Source organism: Crocodylus siamensis, chromosome 10 (assembly GCF_052110815.1).
Source record: "Crocodylus siamensis isolate JL-2025a chromosome 10, ASM5211081v1, whole genome shotgun sequence".
Lineage (NCBI taxonomy): Eukaryota > Metazoa > Chordata > Crocodylia > Crocodylidae > Crocodylus > Crocodylus siamensis.
Genome location: NC_143404.1, coordinates 28521319 through 28544780, shown reverse-complemented (window position 1 = coordinate 28544780; position 23462 = coordinate 28521319). Strand labels below are relative to the sequence as shown.

The 23462-nt window shown below is 40.5% G+C and overlaps 1 protein-coding gene across 1 annotated transcript in view; it reads left to right on the top strand.

Moving 5' to 3' along the window:
• Positions 1-23462, top strand: part of SLIT3 (slit guidance ligand 3) — a 946021-nt gene that overhangs the window by 498489 nt on the left and 424070 nt on the right. Inside the window, exon 5 of the mRNA XM_090064655.1 lies at positions 20054-20125. Within this exon, the coding sequence (XP_089920781.1) occupies positions 20054-20125 (72 nt within the window). The remainder of the gene's footprint in view (positions 1-20053; positions 20126-23462) is intronic.

Below are 23462 nucleotides of genomic sequence, written 5' to 3'. Positions count from 1 at the left end.
TTGAGTCTGTCATGCAAGGGGCCTTCTCCTCCCAAGTCATCCATCAGTTTCTTTTACACTTAATTGAATTTTCTGAGCTGACACTGTCAATCTGAAATCCTGTAACATGTTTGACAGTGACTCAGAGGAAAGTCGAGTTCATTTTTGGAAGTGGCTTTATGTAAATAAATCCTCTTGCAGAGCGCTGAAGCAAGACATTTGCTGATTAATCAGAGTAGTGCCCTTGTTTCCTTGTCATCTCCAGTATGAAGTTTGAAATGTGTCACAAGATCCTTTTCTTGTTGTTTTTAATAATATGCACATGACTGTATACTTATCTCTTCCCAGAATTATTAGGTGGGTTCAGGGTGCGGACCTTAATACAATCTATTGAATATAAGCTAAAAATAGACCTTTTCAGACCATACAAAGGAAACCAATATCAAGCAATAATATTTGATCTGTTTCATACATTTTTCTTGTCTCTGATTTTTGTCTCCATCCTTCTTTCACATAGTTCTGAATAAGTTTTCAGAGTTCAGGCAAACACTCACTGTCCAGATTTCCTTTGCAAATAAATTGCAGTGAAGTTAGCACTGAGGTCATTAATTCTTGAATAGCTTGCCTTGATTTTCCTTGTAACTTGATCTAAGACATAAGTATTACTATATCTGTTGCCTTGTGGGGTCAGACCAACTCCCAAGATCTCAATATTCCGCTGTTAGACAGGAGGATGTCGCATAATTGCAGATATACAAACACACAAATCAATTGGATGCATACACACACACACACACACACACACAACCAACTCAGACACATACACATCCAAACTAGCCTAGACACATGCATACCTATCACCAGTTCAAGCACATACACTATACACCCCAAAAGTTAGTCAAAAATCAATTGTCCAAACCCACACACTCAGTACACACACACAGATCACTAATTCATACATCATACACACAGTGACATATATATATACACACACACACACACTCTTACCAGTTCACACACATACAACCCACCTACACATAGGTAAATTCCTAACTTGGATGGCACGGTATATATGTGTGTGCTTGGGGTACCTGGGAGAAGGTTAAGGTGAGAGAGAGAGATAAAGTGTAGGGAGTGAAAGTTACTACAACTGAGATTAGAACCAGTGGACTAGAGAGAAGCTGGCTGAGGAACTGAGGCTTGGGGTTACTTAAGGTAGATTGGGTCTGGGAACTGAGGCAGACAGCTGAGATATTGGGTGGGGGGAGCAGATAAGTGGTGACAAGGAGGAGACAGCCAGGAAAGAGAGAGAGAGAGGCAGAAACCTGGGAGTTTGGGGCTGGAAACAGGCTGACAGCTTAGAGACTGGGGGGGAGCAGATAAGCAGAGGCAAGAAGGAAACAGTCATGAAACAGACAAAAACCCAACTCAGGTTTCAAAATAACAGATTTATTAAACAGACAACACACTACACAGCTCCATGAAGTTATTGGTTCCAATACACACACACACACACACACACACACACACACACACACAAAAGCACTCACAATGGCAGCAGGAGAAAGAAGAGACTCAGTGGAAGGGTTGGAGGTGGGGAAGAGAAGCAGAGTCCAAGTCCATGGCTGAAGAGGGAGTAGGGGGTGATATTCAGGCTGGAAAGGGGTCCTTGTCCATTAGGTGTTGTCCAGAGGGGGGATTGCTGGCAGGGCCTCTGGGTGGATAGGTGGTGCGGTGTGGTGCTGGTCCAGATGGAGAGGGTGTCCCAAGGAGTCAGTATTCACTACCTCTTTTATGGGGCAGACTACCTCTGATCTCCTATGGGGAGGGCTTGTCCAGGCAAGGTCACTTCTGTTCCAGATGGTTCAGTGTGTTCATACTGAGCATGTGCAGTCTTGGCACAATGGTGGGTTGCCTCATCTTTTGTTTCTTGAATGCTGAGGGTGGTTCCAAGGGCTGGGTCATTGGTCCAGGTATTGGTGTTGATGGTTTGTTCATTCAGTGGGAACTATTTTTAGACCTACTGCCATTGTCTCTCAAGCACCCTCATTCATCCCCATTCATTCAGGAACCAAGTTACATAGGAGAGGTAGGTGTGAGTCATGGGTTACACAGCCAGGCCTGGGGACAGGATGGAGACTTGACAAACAAAATGGAAACTTGACATGACTTATGCTAACTTACATATGTAGGCCTAAATCATACAGTACCAGTAAAACAGTTATATAGAACAGTAAAAATCAATATAAACATAATAATTATACAATATAAAGAAGGAGAAAAAACAAATACAACTTGTTACCAAAATAAAATGCTGAAGCTTATTCTATGTCTTAGCTCACTTATACTTATCTATAGGGAATAGACAAGGAGAGAACAAGTCAGAAATGGTTGGGGAAGGGGAGGAAATGCATTTAAAAAAAAAGAAAAAGAAAAAATTGGGGGTTTTGCTACATATTTACTTGAAGTCAGGTCTACCAAAATATTACAGTAACAGAATATTCAATAAGACTCCCTTTGGGCGCATCTACACAAGATGCCATGGCACTGTAGCTCGTTGCTTTGGCAATGTAGCATGGGCAGGAACAGACTGTGATGACAATGCTGTGTCACCGTGACAAGCTACCTCGCTATAGCCCATTGTTACAGTGATGTAACTACTAAAAATAACTGTGTGCTGGTGGGACAGCACAGTAATAGCTTTTACTGCACCATCGTTTAGTCCTTCTTAAAGCAAATACTAAATGACCGCACAGTAACAACCACACCATGGACGGCACATACAGATATGCCCTTTGTAATTTACTATCAGCCCCATTTAGACATAAAATTTGATTTCAGGGAAGACTAAAGGCAGTCTTCCAGTAGACTTGTTATAACTAAGGTACCTACTTCTGTCTTGGATTATTTTATATGCAAGTGCATGCTGAAAGTGGAACTATTTAGACTATATTAACCTTAGTATTTATTAGCAGTTAGGCACATTTGGTAAAAGGTCTCCTAACACTTTGTAGTATACTATAACATGTACTATATTGAAGACCTCTTTTTCTCCCTTCTATTTTACAAGGGAAAAAAAAGCCAAGAGATATTGAATGATAATTTTTCTGTAAATCCACTGAAGTTTTGTAGGTCTTTTGTGTCTTCTTAGGTAATCTGGGTGATCTTGAAAAGAACTGGCATGGTAACACTTCAGTGAATGTTTGCTCATCTGCCTTCCTGGAGAAAATACTGGAATTAGCTTTGTAAATTTTGTGTAGACTTAAAGATGAGTGCAAAGATGCTAGACCTGATTCTCTTTTCTGTTAGAAGTGAAATAAGTGAATAGCATATGAGGATTGGTGTTTGAATTTGTGCAGTCTGACATATGAAAAAAGCAGCTATCTCTACTCACAGTATTCCTACTAGTTGATTTTCCTTTTTCTGAGAATAACCCCAATAAAGAAAGGCAGCATATAATTCAAACAAAGTAGTAGTAGTAATTAATGATATTTTATTTGATTTATATGCTGCTTTTCCTTATTGGGGTTATTCTCAGAAAAAGTAAAACCAAACAGTAGGATTACTGTGAGAAGAGATGGCTGCTTCTTTCATATGCCGGAGTACACAAATAATAATAATTATAATTATTAATAATAGTCAACAATAACAATTAATAATTATAATGTAGTGGTGGTGATGAGTGGTGGTAGTTTTATAAAGGCCACTACAGATGATATCCTGGTTTAATAAACCTAAATATCATATTCACATGAAGCAAGCAAATTAAAAATGCCAATAACTTCAATGCCTTTTAGTATTTGGTATTAATTGTAAGTGTCTTAACAGCAGGGTTGGTCAGATAAATAAAAAATAAGTGACCCCCAGTAAGAAAAATAAAAAGGGTAGGTCATAAAATCTAAGACTTTCACGATAGAAACAGTACAGAAAGCCTGTTTTATATTACTTCCCTAGCATTCTGCTAGCCAGTACAGGAGACCGACTACTTAACATCCCTGAAGAAGGTATTCTTGGTCAAAGATTTGTTTTATGTTTTAAAAATTCTGTTGTATCCAAAATAACAGCATTGATATATTGCGAGACCTCTACTGCTGATAGTATTTTTGTCACAGAACAGCTTCACAATAATGAGGTTTAACTATAGCCAGTATTTTAGTTCTTTAGCTTGTAATATACTAAAACAATTTGAGACTCATTACTGCTGTTCTGTTGCATCTCACTGTCTTCAGTTTCACTGCATTGGATCCTACCGTAATTAAGCATTTGTATGTATTTAGCACCAGAGAAGTTATCTCATATTTTTACACACAAACTACACGATAACGAGAGAGTTCGTGGTCCGAGTGTTGTCCTGCAGATCTTTAGTCAGGAGTCAGGAGTGTGTTTCTTACTCCTACAACATCAGTATGTTCTCATGATTAAAGGTTTGCAGGACTAAATTCATATTAATAAAAACTGCTGTAGCTAGTTTATTTTACTACAGTATTTTATCTGTTCTGGGCACAGCGACTTCAGGAAGTGCCGCTCTAAACAGGCTGTTACAAAAGAGCAAAACTTTCTAGGTGATTAAAAAATCAGTGCCAGTTATGTATATTAAAAACAGAACAAAACAACTTCTATCAGGACTTAGTCAACAAAGGACATTAAAGGACAACCCTACCTCCATCTGAAACAGTAATGATGACTGTTAAATTTTAATATGTCATGCTTCTCTTTACCATTAAAATTCTCAGCTATGTTCATTTTCTGACTGTTAAAAAAATCTGTCCATAAAGATATGAAACATTTTAAAAATAATCTGTTTAACTGAATCGCATCCTGGGCCTTATGAGGTATCATTCTCCTTTTGTGTAGCTCAAAGGAGAGTGATACCGCATACTGCTTTGTATTTAAAATCTCTTAGAATCTCCTGCAAGTGCAGAAGGCTTTTCTTTAATATAATTCAACAAAACAACCCCGTGTTATAGTTGCTACTATTTAAATGAACTTAAGACAGAAAAAGCAGGATTTTAAAAGACCCCATATTGTTGATTTGCTCCTTTTAAAAAAAAGTAATATGAAGGCAGCAAGAGATCTTTATGTGTTGCCATTACTGTAATATTCATAAAAAATTATTAAGCAGTGGGCAGTTATTTTTCCTGCTACTAAGGTCAGTACCTTGAACCTAGCTCACTGAGTTATATATGGTTCTTTCTGGATAGTTTTTGTACTTTTCAGATGTAATTCGAGTTGGAGAAAGGAACCTGTGTAGTGGAAATGCACCGGTAGAAATTTATACTTTCTAACTCCAGTATATGCCTTAAACTCATCTTGCTTTGGCAGTGATACAATGGCAAATATATGATAGTGTTAATGTGATAAAAGATATTTCCCTATTAAAATTAATCCCTGTTAAATGTTTGCATCATATAATAACTGAGCCACATAAGAAAGGCTTGAATGTAAGTAGAATTGAATAGAATAGCTTGAAAAGATGTTTCTTGCTGAGTATCATTGTCACTTCTGCCAATGCCCAGCTGGGTGACCTTGATCAACTCACTTTCTCTCTCTGCACCTCAATTTCCCATCTGTAAAATGCACATATGACCCTGATCTCCCTGCTTGAAGTACTTTAACATGTCAAGAACTATATAAACTGTACATCTTATATATCAGTATATGAAAACTAAATATTATTAGTTTAGGATTATTCAGAAATTTTACTATCACTCTGAGGGAGTGCTTTTTTGCTTTAAATGTTTCCTCCTATTTGCATAAATAAGGTTCCCGTTTCCTTTGTTAATCATCTGTTCACATTCCTGAACTTTTGCTAAAGTTGTATATAAAGTGGAGTGGATTGCAAGTGGAATTCAAGTTGTGTATTGATGTGCAAATTTCAAAAGGTAAAAAAGGTTTGAAAATAGTTGTATATTTCAAGTCTGGTGGTTTGAAATAAATGAGTTGCACAAAATAGTACCTTACCAGCATCCCTGGATGGTGTAGGGAAAGGGGACGATTTAGAATAATCCTATTAAGAATGATGAGACATGATAAAAAAAAAATATTTAAGGACCATTGCCATGTAATTTAATCTTAACTAGTTTTAAATAAAATACTTTACTAAACTTTATAATAGGTATCTTTTGGTGGCCTTTGTATTTCTTTGATTTTTTTATTGCACATTTATATTCTTCCATAGTGTACACTTGTACTCGGCCTTGGTGAGGCCGCAGCTGGAATACTGCGTCCAGTTTTGGGCTCCACAATTCAAAAATGATGTGGAGAAGCTTGAGAGAGTCCAGAGGAGAGCCACGCACATGATCAGAAGTCAGGAAAACAGATCTTACGATGACAGGCTGAGAGCCATGGGACTCTTTAGCCTGGAAAAGCGTAGGTATAGGGATGATCTGATGGCCACCTCTAAGTTTATCAGGGGTGATCACCAGGATCTGGGGGAACGTTTGTTCACCAGAGCGCCCCAAGGGATGACGAGGTCGAACGGTCACAAACTCCTGCAAGACCATTTCAGGCCGGACATAAGGAAGAATTTCTTTACTGTCCGAGCCCCCAAGGTCTGGAACAGTCTGCCAGCGGAGGTGGTTCAAGCACCTACATTGAACACCTTCAAGAGTAAATTGGATGCTTATCTTGCTGGGATCCTATGACCCCAGCTGACGTCCTGCCCTTTGGGCAGGGGGCTGGACTCGATGATCTCCCGAGGTCCCTTCCAGCCCTAATGTCTATGAAATCTATGAAATATTACAGCATTGTTTCTGGGATAGCAGTAAACAGTGAAACCCAAAGTGATTCTTTTATAGTTGAATTGAGTAAAATAGAGAAAACTGAATAAAGTCCATGTGTGGTACAAATAAACGTAAATGTAAACATCTTGCTGTTTTAATAAACTACAGCTCTTGTATTTAAGGGTTAATCTTATGCATTCAGTAGTCCTATAGATTACAGTGGGGTTAAGTACAGTGCTTAAAGTTAAGCATATTCAAAAGTTTTTCCATATTGGACCTTGTGCAAAGGCTTTTATTAAGCAATATTGTTTTATTTGACTGTAACACAGGAGGAAGATGTTAATGAAAACATGATCAACTGCTTTGTTTTGTTTTTACTTGTTTGACTTTGATTACTCCCTTTCCCTATCTCCAAGCTCAGTGTGGCTAGGGACAGACTTACATAAACCAGTTTAAGTGGTCAGAAACTGATTTAAACCTGTAACAGATCATATGTTCAGTGCACACAAACCAGTTTGAGAATGGTTGAAACTGGTTAGTGATAAACCTGGTTGAATGTACTATCAGACTTAACTGATTTGGCTCAAACAGGTTTATGAAATGTCTGACCCAGACCCCTTACTGGTTTAAATTAAATCAGACTCCTCAAGCATCACAGCATTCTCTCTGGGCTGGACGGAGCTCTCTGCTCCACAGCAGAGCTGGCTCCTCCCCTGTGCTCCCTGGCTGGAGCTCAGCAGAGACTGCAGGCATTTGCCTGGCTTCTGCTCCCCGCCCCCTCCCCTCCACTCTCTGCTAAGTAAGCATTCCCCCATCCATCACAGATACCTCTCAATATTAGCTAGCAGACCACATGTCGGCTACAGTCCATGCTGTGGCAGACAGACAAAGGCAGAATGAACAGCTGGCTGGTAATGTCCCTCTGTTTTCTTAATGGGGTGATAAATGCTGAGTTAGAGGTAATAAACATTCCCTGATGGACTTCCCCCCACTGCCCCACACTGTGTCATGGGCTCTGCCACAAACCCCCAATCCCCACCCCCTCTCCCAGCTGTGTCAATGGCTTCCCTACCCAGCCCCAGCATCCTGCACTTTAAAAAAAAAAAAAAGAAAAAGTCCTGAACTCAACTGTTGCAGCAGTGATCAGGACCTCTCGGGGCTCATGACAGAGCCTCCGACATAGGGCAATTGGGTGCAGCAGGGACCGCCCCCCCTGACAGGAGCCAGTGAGTGCGGGGTTCGTTTGTTTGTTTTTTAAGAGCCAGGATGCTGGGGCCGGGCAGGGCAGCCATTAATGGGATTGGGAGAGCAGGCGAGGGATGGGGCCTGTTTCGTTCAGAGATTTGGCTAATTTTGCGGCAGCTGAAGCTCCAAATCGAATTCAGCTGAATCTATTTGGGACAGTGATTCAAATCACTGAAACAAATTAGTATCCCCTGAATCAGCCGAATTTGAATCCAAAGCGAATACTAGCCACTTTAGACAGGCCTAATGTCTACCCTATTTTCTGCTTGCCTTATGGAGCACTGTTCATGTTCTGTGCTAAATATACAGCAGTGGCAGGAACTTGTATTTCTTCAAAGCAGAAGTGACACTTTGCTTCCATAAAGTAACCTGTACAGAACTCTAGTTCTTAAGATCTTGCCATATAACTACATCCTCAACCAGACTTTTCCATGCTTCCTTAAAATATGAAGAAAATTGTGGTTACTCCTTTATGATATTTAGCTATCATCTTTTCTGCTCAAAACTTAGTGGCATAGAGTCATTGTTTTGCTGATTGTGCATGGCCCTTTTAAAATGTAGAGGTTCTCCCTAGCATGAGTGACAGATTTGCTTTGATTTGCTTATAATGCAATTGTTGGAAAATACTTCATATCAAAAGTACATATTTACATCATTGGAAACTCTTAGCTTATTCTGAATAGTTGACTCTATTTCTATACAATGGGAATACATTTACCTTTCTATCTTCAAAAGGCACTAGTAATATAGGGGAACATGACATCTAATAATAATTATATTTAACTGTTGAAAGTATTATTTTAGCCTTTAAAAATCGTCATGAAACTTTCAGATGAGGCAAAAAGCCACAGTCTCATCTTGCATCATAAAGCTAGGTAAATATTTTTTCTTCACCAGAAGATGTATTTTTGAAGGACTATTCATGAAGTTAGGTTGTATTTCACAAATAGTTTTGGCTGAGAAAAATGGGGGAAAATTGTGAAAACATCAAAACATTTAATTTTTCCATTTTCAGAGCAAGCTATTTGACCTTGAGTTTCCAAGTGACATTTGTGTTTATAATTTAACCTACATGTTAAAATAAAGACTTTAAAAGGGATGAAATAAGATGAAAATGAATCAAAACTTTTTTTCAGGTTTTTCATTTCTGACTGAAATAAACAAAATTATTTGTCAAAAAATTGAAAAAATATCCTATTTCTTAGACTCAAACTTTTTTCCCCATGGTTTTTGGTTTGATGGCAAAACCAAAAACTATACTATTTGTTCATTTCTAATAGACACACATTCTACTCTTGCATTATTACCCTTTATTATTAGGCCTCTGAATGTAGTGACTCACATGGACTTTCTGTCTGTGGTGCGTGTCCTTGTTATATGTATCCTTTGTTGTAGGAGGAGACTGTTGTAGAGGGTGTGAGAAGCAGGCTGTTCCAGTTTCCAGGTGGCCGTGCAGCAGTGCTCTAACATTGCTTTAATCCTCTAACACAGAAATGACTGAAGAACTAAAAGAGACGGCAGCACTTAGAATGGAATTGTTGCTGGTAGCTGTGTATGACATCTATTTTGATGTTCCAAGTTTAGTGATGTTTGAGAGAGAGACTGTTGAGGTACTTTGGTTTGTTGCATGCTGTAACAGTCTTCCTTGGGAATGCAGATCCCCAAAGTGTATAAAATAAAAGTACAAAATCATTCTTTATTTTTAATATACTCAGAGTTATTTTTACAGTGATAACTGACCAAACTCCATTCTCTTTTGATGTACTTCACATTCTTTCCTTCTTTTCTCTTATTGGCTAGCATCCTCTTTCCTCACTCTCTCCTCCTGCTGCAACTTATTTTGCAAACCATTTACTTATGTAGTACTGGCCTTTTTGACATTTCAAGTAATACATCTATCTCCTCTGCAGCCTCTGCCATCTGAAAGAACCTTCTTAAATCTTTCCCTCTTTCACTTATTTACATCTCTTTTATTATATGTTGCTTCAAAATGTACCTTTTTTATTATATTCTTCTTCATCTGTTACTATGTAAATCCATAATTACATCATTTAATTCAGCAGAGCATTGCGGAATACGATTCATCTGAAAGATGCTGTGCAAAATAAAAATAGTTCAAAATGAGACAAATTGCTATGACCAAGTTAATATTATTAAGGGACCTTTCCCAAACTGCCGTGGCTTGTCTTTAGTCTGGTCTGTGAAAAAAAAGCAAAAACAAAGCATAATGTAAATGTTATTTTTTATACTTGTCACAATATAAGAAGTTCAGGAAAGCTGAAAATCTTTCTTTTTTTTCCCAAAAAGCAAATGTCTAAAATGATGGAAAATCAGTGATCAGAAAATCTTGACAGGATAAAATAATATAAAAATGCCACAACCAGATCTAGCTAATTTTCATTTTTCTAATCTGCAAATACTACTATTCTCTTAAACCCTGAGTCTTTCCCAGTTGAATCAGTAAAGATTTAATAACAGAGCGTGATTGTGAGACTGTGTTATTTCTATCTTATGGAACTGTAGTTCTTTATTAGACTATTTAATATTAGAACTAGACATATTAGAACACTTTGACAAACTAAAAAAGTTGAAGCAAAATAGACAAAAATCTCAAGCCAAACTTTATGTTTTTATTGCCAGTTTTACTCAATATACTGAACTAGAAATAGGTAAATATCTGTGTACTTTATGTTGGACTTGCTTCCCCATTGCTGGTCTCTTAGTTTTATTCAGCCTGGCAACTTATTTTCTTTTTCTGTATGAGACAGGAAGTTAGAAAGCAATTTTCATATCAGCCTCCCAGTATAATGCAGTCTTGGAACAAATCTAGATTAATTGGTTTTATTAAGTTTCACCTATTCCTAATACCAGTGTCAGCCTTGTTCACCATGCTATCATTTGTGATGCAAAGTAAAACCAACCACTATAAACTGTGTAATCTTAACATATAAAGATGAGAATTGCTCATTCAAAAGGGAATGAATCAGTTATTTGTACATTCAAGACCATGTACTCTTCCATCAATCTAGATTTTGTTTGTTTTTCATTTCAGCCAATCAAGAAATGTTGCTGTATGTTAGCTTTTCTGCCTGAATTCTAGAGGAACAATGGGATTGTGGATAAACTAGAAGATACTTTAAGGGATTATATTGGTTTACCTAGATTTTCCTTCTATTTTAAATGTACTGTAACTTCATTGTTTAGCTCTGTTTTATTATGTGATCAACATACATATAGTAATGTAGCATGAAACATATATGTTCAGATAAGGACTAAAGTTTTCTTGATTTTTTTTTTTAATCTTAAGAGTGCTTCTGGACTTAGGCTTCTTAGTATGAGCTGGTCACATTCTTAAGGGGTACATGCAGACGTTCACTTCAGCTGGTCTAGAATCACACAGCTTGCTTTAAGCCACTTGAGCGTAGATTGGGAATGGTGTGTGCATACATCCACCAGTGTTGGGACCCATACCAGGAACCCAGTGGAAGTAACTCAGGCTGTGAGGAATGGTGAGTGGGATTTTGGGATGGTGGCTATAGGGTCTGTGGTGGGGTTTGGCAGTTCTGAGGGTGGGTTTGGTGAGATTTGGAAGAGTGGGAGGAAGGAGTTGGTGAGTGAAAAGGAGGGGGGAGTTGGGGGTCCTCAGTGGGGCTTGTCTGTAGGGGGCACAAGGTTCAAGGGGAGAAAAATAGGCCAGTCAGAGTGGGCAGGGGGGCAGGGGCTAGGAAAAGTGCAGCCCCAGGGCTGGGGTGAGCAGCTGAGCTTTTCCCACCCTGGGGCTGCACTCCAAACATGTGCAGACATTCATTAGATTGGACTAACCCATTCCCCATCTAATTTTTTCACTTTAGGTGAACCAATTCAGATTGGACTGGTTTTTTGCCCAACTTAACCTCCCCAGAGTGTTTACACAGTTTGGCATTTACTCTAGTTTGGTTGATCTAAATGGAAGGTCTGCACATACCCTATTAGTTGATAGTCTTCCCTGTTATCATTTTTTCTGGCTTAGAAATAAGAATAGTAAGGGTAGCATACAACAGCAATAAATATTCCCAAGACCCCCTCTACATGTGCAGGTAAAGGCACAATGAGTTCTAATGTGTGATTCACAAAATCGTGCTTCCTTCCATGCCACGCATGCATGGCAGGAGGTTCGATTAGATCCCATCACACCTTGTTGCCAGTGCTCCCCCTGTCCCAGCAAGCTGCTCCACGCAGCTGGTTGAGGGGCAAAAGAGCACCCCGCATAACCCCAGTAGTGGGCTTGCAACCACAGGAGAGACCCTGCTACACATGCAAACTAAAGCTTGATAGCAACAAACTATAAAGTTAGTGCACATTTTTAGGTCTAATTTGATAGCTGGTTGGAGCTGTTTATTGTGCAATAGCTACTTTGCATGTGTAGCTGGTCTCTGGGTAATTTGCCAAATTAACTGTGTGATTGCATGATACCTGTAATTTGTAGAGAAGGCCTAAGTCAAACATCTTTTCAGTGGATTATTGGTTTAATATGAGCCTTGTTAATTTTGGGTAGATATGTATGATAAAGGATTGGAATGTAACTGTTTAGTGTGGAGAGAAATTGAAAAAAGGGAAAATGACAACTATAGCATGTTATCGTTATATGTGAAATCAAAGTTTTGGTTGGGACGATTTATTTTGGGGTGGTCTTGTTATGAGCAGGGGGTTGATTTAGGCCTTCTGAGGTCCCTTCCAAACCACATATTCTATGATTAGAGTTACCATATTTCCAGTTTCAAAAAAGAGGAGACCTGTTGGGGGGAGGGCACAATATGCCCGTGCCCTTCTCCTGCCCCTCACTCCCTAACCACAGTCCCCCAGCCCTGCTGCTGCCCCTCACTCCCAACTGACAGTGCCCCAGAGCCCCGGCCCATGCTAGTCCCTCATTCCCAACCCACAGGCTCCCCATCCCTGTTGATACCCACAGCTTCCTGGCACTACCTGTGCCATGTGCTCCAAACCCCCAGCCCCCTGCCCACTTCCCAGCCCTGCCAGTGCCCACTCCTGACCCACAGCCTCTTGCTTCCCTCAGTCTTGAGAGTCTCCCAGCTGCCCCACCCCTGCATGCACAGGTACTGGCCCCAGTGCCACCAGCTCAGTCATACAGCTCCCTGCTGCCCCAAAGGGCCCCTCCACCCCTTTCCCCCGCAGAGGAACAAGCACCTCCTCTGCCTTTCTGCAGCCCCAATGCCATGTGCACCCTTCCTCTAGTCGCCTCTGCCCCAGCATCAAGTATCTCCTTGCTAGGGCAAACCAGGAAGTGCCAGGAGAAACTTCAATGCTGAGCAGAGGCAGAGCAAAATCCCAGACATTTGTTGATATTTTAAAAAACTACCTGGATGGAGATGGGAGGACCCAAAAAGAGAACATGTCCAGGAAAACCCAGATGTATGGTAACCCTAATCAACATACATCAGTTTTCAGTTATATTAACATTAATATTGCAAGATATTCATGTTTAAGTTTAGAATCTAACTATATGCATAAATATGAATCTGTGTTTCAATTAACTGACTAATGTAGTTTCATTGTTGGCAAATATAAAAAAATCCTAAAGTATTCTGGTGCTGTGGAGGGCACGTGACACCTCACTTTGGATGCACTAAGCAGTGTTAAAGCAGAAAGCTAGAAATCAGCATTATAGCAAAGATACAGAGCCACTTAGAGCCAACATTTTTTTTCTTTCTAATCCTTTTATCAAAGGTCTTGCATTTACCATTTTGATATGGGCAAAGCAGCAATATGCTTGCAAAGGGAGTTAATCTATGTCCAAAGCATTTTAGTAAATTAAAATAAAAAACCTAAAAACCTATTGACTTATGCCAAGTCTTGTTTGAGTCTAGTCTAGACTTGCATGTGGTCTACTGAGCAGAACAAAGGCATGGGAGCCACAGCTGTGCAATTCTGTTCAGCCACTGATGCACTATGCACCTTGGAGTTAAGTGACATAAATATCTCTGAGGGTCTGTTGCCCTGTCCATGAAATGGGGATGTGTCTGATTTGCTAGTGTAGGTGTGGTAGGGTTAATATTTGCAAAAGCTTTTAGTGTCAACCGTTGTCACTTCTTTAGTCCAATGATTTTTCCCATAGCAAGTGTCTCCCCATTTTCCAACATCCTTCACTGGGCATAGACAGCTTTAACTATGTCTTGATGAAAGACATTATTGTCTGGTGGAAGGGAGAGATCTGATTCCACACACTGTTTAACCTTTAGCACGTTTCCTTCAAAGTGGCAGGGTTTGTTTGCTCCTTAAGGACAGATCGGGTAAATGAAGCTTCCCCCCACAAAAGCGTAGCTTTTGATTAAGGGAAGATTTATTATAAACAAGGATCAAAAGAAGTAATAAAGTAAAAAAGAAACAGTTTGTTTAATGTAGCTGTAGTTCCTCAAAATGTAAGCAGGTGGGAGCCATTGTTAGTTCAGTCGTAGATAAGAATCTTGCTCTTGCAATAAAGCAGCTTCTGGTTGTGGTGTCAAGTCAGGCTCTCACCATCTAGAGCTCTCCCTGCCAAACAGCTGGATTATCAAAGACCCCTTCTGGAACAGCATCTGTGTCCAGCCCACCTCTCTTAATGTAACTGCTGTCTCCCCTCTTGTCCAAACCCGATTTATCTAATTACACACTATATGTATCTACTATTCAATTCAGATTTGGATTTGGCCAATTCGGAGGACAGTGAATCGATTTGGAAATTTGGATCACTCTCCGGAATCAATTTGGCCGAATCTGCTTCAGAAGATTTGGCAATGATTCAGAAAAATGTGGAGATTCCGCCGTAGACTATGATGGGGAATCACTGAAATACCCATAACGTTGTCATTTTTTGGCCGATTCAGATTAAAACAGCAGGGATGGTAGCCCCTTCTGAGGGTATGAGCCCTGCTAAGTTACAAGGAGATAGGTGTAGGGGTTTCTGGGAAACTTCACCTCAAGGTGCTGACAAGGAAAACTCATGACATATGTGACTTTGTTTGTGTGTTAAGGTGCAGTGGGATGAAACCAGCAGGGATGGTGGCCTGTAAAAGGGGGCCTTTCCAATGCTCAGGCAGAAACAGATCACAAAAGGGACTGAAAGGCTGCAGACAGAGGCTTATGTGCTGTTTCTACGTCACACCCGCAGAGCCCTGTGATTGGAAGGGGACTCAAGGAAAGATCACAGTCACTGGCCAGCTACAGATGTCAGTCCCTCCCCCCCCCCCCCTTCTCAGTTTCTGTTCCCTTAAAAGACTGCCTTCCTATTCTTTTTCTGAATCTTTTCCAAATTAATTCAGAGGCTCTGAACCAGTTTGGAGGGGGTGTTTTTTTGGTCTCTCAATTTGATTCAGATTTGGTCATTTGGCCTCTGAATCAGGCTGAATCTTCTGTGAATCGAATCAGCGACCAAAGCTTCACATACCCCTATTATCTACAGCTGTGCTCTGGGATTGGGTGAGAGGGGGAGCATTTTAATTCGAATGGCTCTGGGACAGCTGCTCTAATGGAATGCTACAGCATCACATGTATTCAGTGCCCCGGGTTTCAAAATGACTGAGGGAATGTTTTAACTAAAGGTTGTTCAGCAAGTTTTAGTTAAAGCACCCCCACTGCCATTTTGAAATGTGGGACACTGAATAAATGTGATGGTGAGGCACACTGGAGCATTCTAATTAGATTAATTGAGTCTGCTCCAGTATGTTCTAATTAGAACACATCAGAGCACATGTATAGGCACCCTAAGGTTATAGATTTTCAGCTTTCTCAACACTATGATCGATTGTGAATGCAATATTTAGAAGCTGCTTTTCAGAAGCTTAGTAATTCTTCTTAGAGCCCACCTACTGCAAACCATTAAGTAGAGTAGTTTTGATGATCCACACCAATTGTCCACTGAGCACAACTATTTAGATGTGTTTTAGTTCCTAAAGTGAAATTTAGTTCACTTACCTTTCTTAGTGGTGCATTATGAATTGGGTACCTTGACTTCTGTGAGAGCGTATTACAGGTTGAATTTGTATTAGTCATTTTTTCCTTCCATTTCCAATTCTCTTTTATTTACTTTTTTGTCATGTGTAAATTTAGCTATTTTTTTTTCCCCTGTAGTTACTGATAATATATACATTTTAAGGTTTTGGTTTTTTAAATCTAGTAAAGCTTTCAATGATTGCTCTGAAAAAAAAAACAAAAATAGAGAATAAGAAACAGAAACTTAAAATAAGCTGTGCGAAAGAGTGGCTAGAACTAGGCTTCTTCACATTAGAGACAGATTTTTGTCAAGTGCGTGGGTTGAGATTGGGTGGTAGCTTGCTTGCTTCCTTATGAAATATGCTTAACAATAGTTTGGCACATTGGTATCAAGCAGAGATAAACACACTATTAGTAACCATCTCAAAAAGGCCCTTCCATGATTGTGAAAGGGCAGTTATATAAAATGAAACATGCAGTCCTGAACTTTCCTCCATGCTACATCAGTAGCACCATAAACTGTCAGTTTGTCAGACCACTAGAGGTATTTATGAAATCAATACACAATCCTAGAGATTTATAGAGGCAGTATTGTTAGCTAGAGGAAAGTGGCTCAATGAAAAATAAAATTAATACAATATACAAGCAGATTGTCATAGAAAATGGATGAATTTCCTGCAATCTGCTGTTTTTTGCCTGACTGTGGGAAATGTTGTTGAAGCATAGGGATAAATGGGAACGCAGCAGCATATATTAGCCTTGTTATTCTGTAATGCCATTAGGAGGATTGCTGTAAACTGGGCTTGTTTTTGAAGGTGATTTGAGGAAATGGCACAATAAATAATTGGACAGAATGTTAGAATATGAATTAAGTTTTTCTACATGCATTTTATATGAACTCATAATTTTACTTATTCAGATACTTTTTAGTTTGACTTCCAGCTTTTATTTATTCCTTTTTTAATTGCAGTTTGCTGCTCTTTCAAGATTAGCTCTCACCTTGCCTTATGTCATTCATATATCAAAGCTACTTCTCAGGGAGGTGCTTGAAATTTGTCTTCTGAAGAATTTACATTCATGTGGGTCTGAAACATTCTTTAGGTATTTTCTTTCCCATGCTGGTTGCATATTCGTTTGCATATTTGGAAGGTCCATTTCCAAAGAACTAAGATTATGTCGCTGGACAGAGATAAGGAAGGGGGAGGGAGGGTTGTGTGTGTATCAGTGTCAGAAAAACGTAGAAAGTCACAAATAATTTGGAGCTAGTTTGAAAAAGAGACTTACAGACAACAGCACATTTTTTGTTTGTGAGAGTCTGAATGAACAATTGTGGCTACTGCAAGAATTTGGTGTAGACTAGATGACTGGTAGAAATTGAATTAGTCTGATGACAAGGACATAGCCCCCTTTTTTTTCCTATCTGCCTGATGGAAAACAGAAGAAAGCCTTTGGTGACACAGCTTGACCTGGAACATCAGTATGCGCTTTGTGAAATGCTCTGATTCCAGCCCAGAACCCCTGTCATTCACTAAAGCCAATTTGGTGGCGACTGGCCAAGGGATCTCAGTGCAATAGAAAATCTTTTTGAAGAAGAAAATATCTGGTGGTCAGCACTCTGATGGTTGCCACTTAGCTTTAATCATCATTTGGAATGCCAGACTGTCAGCCTTAAAACAGGGCATATTCCTGACCTAACACATTTAACAGAGTCATGATAATGGCCATGCAAATTGATGATGACATTGGTAGCATCCTGTTTCTGTTCATTTCTTGCTTGGATGATATCCTCCTCCTCTTCTTCAGTCTTATCTTCACCCATCCCTATAGCCTACCCCTCTCTTCCCTTGTTCTCATCTATCACACTCATAGCTCATGCTCCTAATCTTTTCCCCACAGCAACATTCTCCCCTCCCTGCCGTATTCCTTTGCTTTTAGCCAGGTTACTTCCTCCTCCTCCATGCTGACTGGGTGCCACCAGGGGGAGCATTGAGAGCACAGGAGCAAAACTCTCCTTGTTCCCAATTCCAATACCCAGTTAGGGTATATACAAGTGTTACATTTTGATCACCCTAACCAAGCTTAGGATGATCTAAGTGGCCCAACATGCAAGTGTTTAAAGGACTTAAAGGCAAGGGCAAGTGTTCAAAGGGCTTAAGGGCTCAGAATTCAGAGACAAACTAACTTTACATTGGCCTGAGTTAACCCAGTCTAAAATGGGTTAACTTGGCCTAATGAATGCCTGCACACCTTCACAGCATAGCCCCAGGACTGGGAAAGCCAAGCCATTTGCCACAGCTGGGAGCTATGCTGTTTTTATTCCCTCCCACCCAAACTATCCCCACAGACACACCAACTCCACCCCACTTCCCAATCCTTTCCCCCAGTTTACTTGCAGCTGCCTGCACAAAGCCTGCTCATGACAGGTTTAGGTGGCTCAGAGTAAACTGCCTAACCTGGGTGGGGCCATTCAAACATTTGTTTGCACCCTTACAGTCCCCAGGTTTAGGAGGAGCAGTCACAGGACTAAGTCTTGCCCAAGCCTCCAGGGTTAGGCAGAAGTCTCCTCTGCATGTTTGTATGGATAAAGTGGAGGTTGTTGTTTCCATTTCAGTAGCTACACAAAAACTCAAAAAACTGAGTTTTGGTGTACGTAGACCTCGAATCATTTATTTCTTGCCACCCTGATCCCCAGCAAAACAAAACACCAAAACAATAGCAAAGCAAACAAACAAAAAAAGCAGCCATTTTGGCCTGGCCTGAAGTGTTTTGTTTTGAGCTCTGTAATTTTTTACCCCTCTTTTTTATCCAAAGTGTATTCAGAGTTAAAATACTGTTGTGCTTCCACATTAACAAATACGTTTCTACATTTTATTTCATCAAAACTGTTCACCAACTTCAGCCTGAATTTGAAAGTCATTTTGCTTCCCCCAGAATGGCATTTTTGGCTAATTTGCAATTTGCCAACAACATTTCCTCTTGCTTCTATGCAGGCTACTTTGTGAAGGTGGTGTATGCATACTCCAAAATCTAAAAGAGTTGTGAGGGGATCAAGGCAGATGCAATTTTTTTTTTTAAATTGCTGATAGGCCCTAACAAACAAGTTTCTGAAATATGCACACTGCCTTTTGATGGGGCAGGTTTAACAGCAATAAAATAGGTTTGATATTTAATGGGTCTGGTAAAATACAAATCACCCACCAGGATCCCCTTCTGTATTTCAAGTCCCTGTTCTGTGGGAGGGGGGAATTGGACCTTCTCTATTTTTTCTTTACTTTTATTCTTCAAAATAGTTGGACAGCTTTAGCTAAAATTTCCCTCAGACTTTCCATTTAAGATGTATACTCTGGACTTTATCTTGGTTTGGTAAAGTTAAAATCAGCTTATTAAGAGCCAAAAGATATTTGCTTCAGATTGTAAGCAAATTTACATTATGTGCCTTGCTACCTATAACACTTAAGGCAAATTTTATGATTCTAAGTTAATCAGTTTTGCAGCATTTTAAGGATAATGAAAAATGGAGAATGTTCTATAGTGAACACATTTAAACTGTTTTATTGAAGGTTAGAAAATGCTGTATTTCTAATTGGCATTTGGCATATTGCCTCCTAAAGGAAGCTGTTTAAATATTTATCGGCTTAACTAGGAATATACTTAAAGAATTTATTTGGAAAACTTTTTTTTACTATACCCTCCCCCAAATTCTTCCTATGGTAGTATCTCCAACATAGAGCAGCATATGTTCAAATCCTATATTTATGTGATCATTGAAAAGTTCAGCATTTTTTTTTTTGAAAGAGCTATTAAGCTATTAGAAGCTCTTTTAAAATATTAAAAAGACATTTAAATTACAAGACTAAAAATTGCTACAAATTTTGTGGCAGAAAATCACATTGATATGACAGTTTGTAAAAACCATGCTTGGCCATGTACTGGAATTTCTCGCACTTCCCAAATTCTCAGAGTTTCAGTATGTATATGGTCATTTTTAGCAAATGCCTCTCCTCATTTAAAAGGCAGGGAATAGTGTATTTATTTCATTGTACTCTGACAAGTCTTAGGGAGACCTAACTTGCCAAACATTATCACAAGATAGTTTTGCGTTCTTTTTGTTAATATGATGTTTTGTCTTTTCTCTCATTTAGAGATCTAAGTGAAAACCAGATAAAAGGAATCCCCAGAAAGGCCTTTCGAGGAATCATCGATGTGAAGAACTTGTAAGTGACAACTTCATTAGTGTTTCTTGTGAAGTGTATTCTCTGTGGACCTCACACTACTGCTGTTATTTATTTGAGCATCACACGTGTGCTCAGCTCTGCACAGACTACAGAGGAAAATAAGAGTCCTGCCCCAAGAACCAGGTTACAGGCAAAGAACAGTCATTTACTGCTGTAACTCCCATCGTATCAGTGGGAGTGCTGAGCAGAGCCGCAGATTATATTCTTATATTTAAAGGCTCTATTATGCCAGCAACACAAAATCTTACTCTGAAATCACAAGCTACGTAGTGAAGTGTTATCTGCCTAAGGGAAAAAAAATTCAGTAGATCAGTCTGAGATTGAAGGAGAATGGCATCAGGGTTTCAGCTGAAATCTTTCATTCTACAGCTTAATTTGGAAAATGCAGGTAATTATATTACAGGGCATAGGTCAGGGCTACACAGATCAAGCATAAATTTCAGAGCAGGGAAGGTGAGAAGATGGTATGATTTTGTGAGGCATAAGAAATTAACTTGATGAACAGGTTTATTTTTCTTTCTGCCATTTGCATTCCCATCCTGTGCTTATAATAAAAAAGCCATTAAAGGGGGAATGTGTTTTTGTTGTTTGGTAATAAATTAGTCTGAATTGGTTTGGCCCTTGCCTTTCTCTAAAACATGTAATGGAGAAATGTGGTTACATAAAGATTTCCTGTTCTACATTCCCATGACTGCAGCAGAGTTACCCATTAGCCATTTATGCTAAGTTGTCATTGTGTCAAAATCATACAGAAGAATCACCCAGTCATTGCCTCTATTAAAGACAACACTAGGACATCCTGAGAGAAACAGTTACATGGAGCAAGTTAACAAGGAGGCAGGGATTCAGCCTGCACCACAATGGAAGCTGCTTTCTACACTTTCGGAGGAAGGATTTTTAATACTTCTAGGCTAAGCCCAACATGTATCATATTTTATCATTATTAGTGTTAGCATGTGGATAATGCACAGAGGTCCCAAGCAGGGATCATGGTCCCGTAGTCCTAAACATTGTAAGCATATATAATGGAAAAGCTAGGCTTCCTCTGAGAGCTTTCAATCTACAAAGATGATGAGAGACCACAGGTGGATACAACAAACAGATGGGGGCCAGTATAAGGTAACACTGCGCTCATTATGCTTAATGCAATAAGCAGCAGTCGCAGCACAACTATATGATGTTATGAAGTGTTTTTGTGTCACTAGATACAGAGTAACTGTGCAGTTTGAGTTTAAGCATGCTCAAATAGCAGCTTCTTTTCTAGAGACCAGACTTGAGCTGTGTTCAAGTGATCTGAATGGAATTAGCATACAGCTGGCTCTGAGTATAGGCATAGGTCCTAAAACTGGATTTTATGGATATTTTGGTCTTCATTAGGGCCTACTGCTATTAGGAGGTTTTGATTTCTAAGAAATTTAATTATATTGTAATTTTGAAACCTGTCCTCTGCCCAGGTCAATTTAGAGGGAAGGTAGGGGGCAGCCAAGATGTGTGTGAGAAATTTATGCTACAGAAAAGGAAAGTAACAGGCTGTGTGTAACCACATGTGTGGAACATGTCATAAATCTAGAGTTTTTGGACAACTGGCATTTTCAGTTTCCATATCAGAAATTCACTTGTAGTAATTTCTGAATATTTGTCCATGCAAAATCTGCAGAAGGATAGGCCTAACACAGGTATTTATAGCCCCAACTTTGCTGCTGTTAGAGACCACATTTTTCACCTGCATGTATTCCATAACTGACATCGAATCACTTGAAGATTTCTGATTTCAGCTTCTTCAGGAAATTAAGGAATTAGCATGGAAGACAGCTAGTATCTTCTACCAAGAAATACCGCATGGTATCCTATGTGGAGAATGCAGTGTTGTCTCTGTTCATGAAAATTCAGACAACCTGGTGACAGGGTGTTTTAAGCCTTCCCAGAGGCAATGAGTGTTGGCTACAGCCAAGGCTAGGGACTTTGACTGTAGTGTGCCAAAGGCTCGTGTTGGGACCAAAGCTGGAAGTTTCTGCCTAGAGGGTTTTGCCTCTCTGCTCAGAGTCAGGAGATAGGGACAGACGTTACACAAAAACAAGTTTAAGTAAATAGAAACTAGTTTAAACCTGTAACAGAACAGATGTTCAATGTGCATAAACCAGTTTCAAAATGGCTGAAACCGGTTTGAGATAAACCTGGTAGAATGTGGTATCAGACTTAATTGATTTGGGTCAAACTGGTTTATGTAACATCTGTCCTAGACCCCTTGCTGGTTTAAGTTAATCCAGAGTTCCCCAGTATCCCAAATGCTTTGCAGCCCTGGGTGGGGCTTTGCTCTCTGCTCCAGAGAGCTGGACTGGACCAGCCCCTCTGCTCTCTAGCCCGCTCAGGGGTGGGGAAGTGGTCAGAAGCATGACTCCTGAGACAAAGGGAGTAGGGAGGGGGTTTATTCTGCCCCCCCCCCGAGGGATTGCAGCCCCTGACACCTATGCCCCCTCTCCCCACTCCAGTGGCAGAGTAGGGAGCATGGCCAGAGCTGGTTGGCATGGTCATTACCATCCACCTGCTTTGCCAGTGGCTGAGGCTACAGGGCTGAACCCAGCTGGCCTGTGACTGCTGTTGAGGGTGGAGTCAGAGGGGCCAGCCTGGGCTGGTCCACCAGGGAAAGGCCCTTCCCAGTCGGCTGCAGCTTGGGCTAGGGCTGTGTGGTTCCCTGAGCTGGGCAGGGCTGTCATGGAGCCCCAGCTGGCTGGGAAGTGCCCTGTGAGGCCAGCCCGTGGGGGCGGGACCCTTCCCAGCCCGCTGGGGCTGCATGACAGCCTGTCCAAGCAGCATAGGCAGGGGCTGGCTGGGGAGCAGGCTTCGTGGGTCAGCCCAAAGGTGCCAGTGGGCCCTGAGCTCAGCTGCTACCACCACACCCCCTGTGCTGTGCAGCAGCCAGGGCTGCAGGCGCAGAGGCAGTTGTGGACTGGCCAGGATGAAGGTCTGTTCTGCCTCGCTTGCCTCCAGCTGCTGCTGCCATACCTTTTGGGAGGGGAAGCTTTAGCTCTGCAGCTTCTGCCCAGCATGTGAAACTCAGGCTCTAGCCCCTGGATGCCTTGGAAGGTGTCTGGGTGGAAGACATCTGGGGACTGCAGCCAGAGCTACATGCACTGAACAGAAGCCACCAGGCCCAGCAGGGCTGTTTTTTCTCCCTGCACCTCCAACTGTGGCATGTGCTTCTGCCGTACAGCGCAGCACCAATCAGGGTGGGGGAGCTTCCTTCAGCCCAGCAGCTTCAATCTTAGCTGAGCTGATGAGCTTTCCCTAGCCAGATGAATGACAGTATTTGGGGTCA